General features: G+C 33.9%; 1 protein-coding gene across 1 annotated transcript in view; it reads left to right on the top strand.

Annotated features, from left to right (window-relative positions):
• Positions 1 to 2,893, top strand: part of ARFGEF2 (ADP ribosylation factor guanine nucleotide exchange factor 2) — a 93,534-nt gene extending 90,641 nt beyond the window's left edge. The window contains exon 36 of the mRNA XM_042462506.1: positions 102 to 2,893. Coding sequence (XP_042318440.1) covers positions 102 to 312 — 211 coding nt within the window. The 3' untranslated portion in view covers positions 313 to 2,893. The remainder of the gene's footprint in view (positions 1 to 101) is intronic.
• The last annotated feature ends 345 nt before the right edge of the window (positions 2,894 to 3,238 follow it).

Genomic DNA, 3,238 nt, shown 5'->3' with positions numbered 1-3,238 from the left:
TTGTATGTATTCGCAGATGACCACTCGAAGAAATACCGTTACAGGTAAGCAACCTGTCCTTCTATTAAATTATACTTTTTGAAGAAACTTCTTTTATAAAGTCTCTTAACTTTTTTTCCTTTTCTTCTTTACAAGTTCAAAGCACATGCTTCAACGTATTATCCCTACCTATGTGAAATAATGCAGTTTGACTTGATCCCAGAGCTTCGAGCTGTGCTGCGAAAGTTTTTCCTGCGCATAGGTGTAGTATTCAAAATTTGGATTCCTGAAGAACAGTTACACACAATGGGAACCCATTCACTTGCATGGTAATTCCATGGCTCCTCTTTCCCAAAGTTTGCATCATGCTCGGTTCAAAGAATGGATGCAGAAAGAGAACAAGAAATAACTGGCCTGCTTCAAGAAGAAGAAACCACACCATGGGAGCAGCAAGGTTACATTGGTTAAGCTGGTATTTCTGAAGGAAAATTTATCTTTCTTTTTTAATTCTGGCTGCCCTATAGGAATAGCTGTTAGCATTTGACAACTTAATACAGTAAATGTCAAGTAATTCTTATTACTATGCTTGTCTCTTCAAATCTATTCTTTGCAGTGGTTCCCTTTTATACCTTCCAGGAGCCCATGATGTGCTGGAAACAATAAATGAATAGAAAGTATTTCTATGAGATAATACTGAATGTATTAATATAGGCTTGTGATGTTAGCAAATATATTAAGAAGTGTTTGAGATGGTTACTTGACCAGCCACACGGGAAAAAATCCAAAGCAGTTTTTATCTCTTTTACTACTACTCCCAACTTGATGTATATTGCAGAATGTGTGTGGTGCATCATTTCTAGAGTGGCACCATATTTTCATGGCCTGGGTCTGATCAGTTTTCATCATATGAAAGTATCCTTGAGATCAGGATTATTATGAACAAAATAATTAGCATAATATATTACTACACAGGAAATACCTTCTCGTTCAAAAAACAAAACCCATTACACATGGCCTGTCAATCCAGTTACTAGTTTGCTTATGATTTCAGTTTAAGAAGCTTAGCAGCTTTGAAGATTCTTCTGATGCTTAATATTTAATTATATGGAGCAAATGGCAAAGTGGAACTTTAAATTTAATCTTTGAAGTGCACATTGATTTAAAATTTATGCTAGTTACAAAACCTTACCCTTGTCAATAATATATAACTAGCATTGGGGTAAAAACAGTCTTATCTTTAATGCATATTAAGATATTTCTATTTTTCTGCTGAACTGTGAGTTAATGGTTGTTTTAATGGCTTGGTTAGTATTTTATTAGCATTGGTGGTATGTGGGAGATGAATCTGGTTCCTATTGGGACCACTTGATTTATTAATATAAATGCACATGTACTTGTGATAAAAGCCCGTTTATTAGGGAAAAATAGGAAGGAAACCTGCAATCGTATCATTGTAGTCCTTTTGGCTCTTCTGATTGGTTCTGAAGGCATTATATATTTTTGGTGAGACCATGTCTTAGTATTCTTTGCTGAGTAAAAGAAATAGTTTTGTAAAATATGGCAGGCAAAACTTGTGTAATTGTATTTGTTTGATAATAATGAGTGTAAAATTTGTATATGAGGACAGGAAGGAAATTGTGTCCATCCAAATGTATTAAAAATGAAAGTACAAAAGTATTATCAAGCATATTTTGTCTTTAGCCATATCTGCAAGGATGAGTTGTAAAATAATTAACAAAGTAGGGTGGAAAATAGTGATTGGTTGGCTGCAAGTGTTTTTGAAATAAGTTAAATGGAAGATGATCAGTTCTGAGATTAATTAGGTTCAGCTTGCTTAGAACCTCTTTCTTAATAAACTGGGTTTGGCTCTTAGCACAACCAAAGGTATAATATTTTGGGGACAACCAGAATTGTTGGCTGGGTTTTATTTTATTAAATGTTGGTGCTAGGTCTTTCTCTCATTCACGTTAAACGTTTTTGTTTATAGCAAAGCAGTATGAGTTCTACATTTGTTTTCGATCATTAATATAATAAGTAAAAATGTTGAAATTTAATTTCTCTACCAAAGAATTTTATGTAGCAAGTGCAGAATTTTGTTTCATGTGAAGTACAATGACAAAAATAAATAACTTATTAGAAAGGATTGTGGTTAATATTTTGCCATGGACAAAAGATTATGTGGGAAAATATATTAATTTTCATCAGCATTTAAAGCAATTTAGACTTACATTTGCAGGATAAAGAAGCACTTCACAAAGTACTGCAAGAAGCTGTTTATTTTTATATATATATTTTTACATTTGTATACTGATTTGTATTTTTAATTGGATTATTACTTTCCCATCCACTGCTGTGGTTCTGCTATTAATATGTTGTTCAAATACAGCTGGCCACTCATCCTTTGTTGAGCAAATACTCATATTACAGTATTTCAGTTCACAAGGAGAGTATAGCAGTGTCACAGCTGATGCTTCACAAAGTCTGAATACATGTGGGACTGAAACAGTATCTTCCAAAATTTAGCAATGTAAACTGCTATGAAGAAGCTTTACATGTGAGGTTGGAGCCTGTTAAAGCCTTAGTGTTATATGAATATTTCCTTAGGGAAGCTATGTTTTAGCAGTCAACAGTTGTATTTTTAAATGGATGAACTTTAATTTAAAAACATATGGGGAGGGGGGAATCTAGATTACTGCGTAATTATCATGGAGTGAAGTGTGTGAGTATATGTGAAGAAATTCCATAATAGCCTTATTCCAGATGTTCTTGAAATGTGTGTGATAGCTCTGTGGGGAGTGATAACATTAATATATATATAATGTATAAACATGTTCTTACAGTGGCAATGGGCTTCTTCAATGTAGCTTTCTTTTGACAACATCACGCTCCAAGAATAAACAGAGCTTTCTCTCCAGAAGCTTTCCCAGCAAATTCTTTTGAGTTGTGATCATCCAGTAAATTCTTCAGACTACATATGGCATTTCCTATGGCACTTTTGTACCCATAGCAATTTTTTATCAAGTGGGTACTTCTCAGTCACAGAACTCTGTATCATGGATCAAAATTAAACATCTGTTAAAACAGCTCAATTTATACTTAATGCTGCTGGTCTTTGAACTATGTTAGAGATCAGAAACCAGTCTGTCATTTTTCTTCAGCATTAACCTTTGTTTAGTTTCACATCTGCCTGTCAGCAGTCATGGTTACCTCAAATCAAGTTCCCTTTTACTCCTTGCAAATTGCTTCAAATTCTGTTTGC

The sequence above is a fragment of the Sceloporus undulatus genome, chromosome 4 (assembly GCF_019175285.1).
Source record: "Sceloporus undulatus isolate JIND9_A2432 ecotype Alabama chromosome 4, SceUnd_v1.1, whole genome shotgun sequence".
NCBI classification, from domain to species: domain Eukaryota; kingdom Metazoa; phylum Chordata; class Lepidosauria; order Squamata; family Phrynosomatidae; genus Sceloporus; species Sceloporus undulatus.
This window is presented reverse-complemented; position numbering and strand designations above follow the sequence as displayed.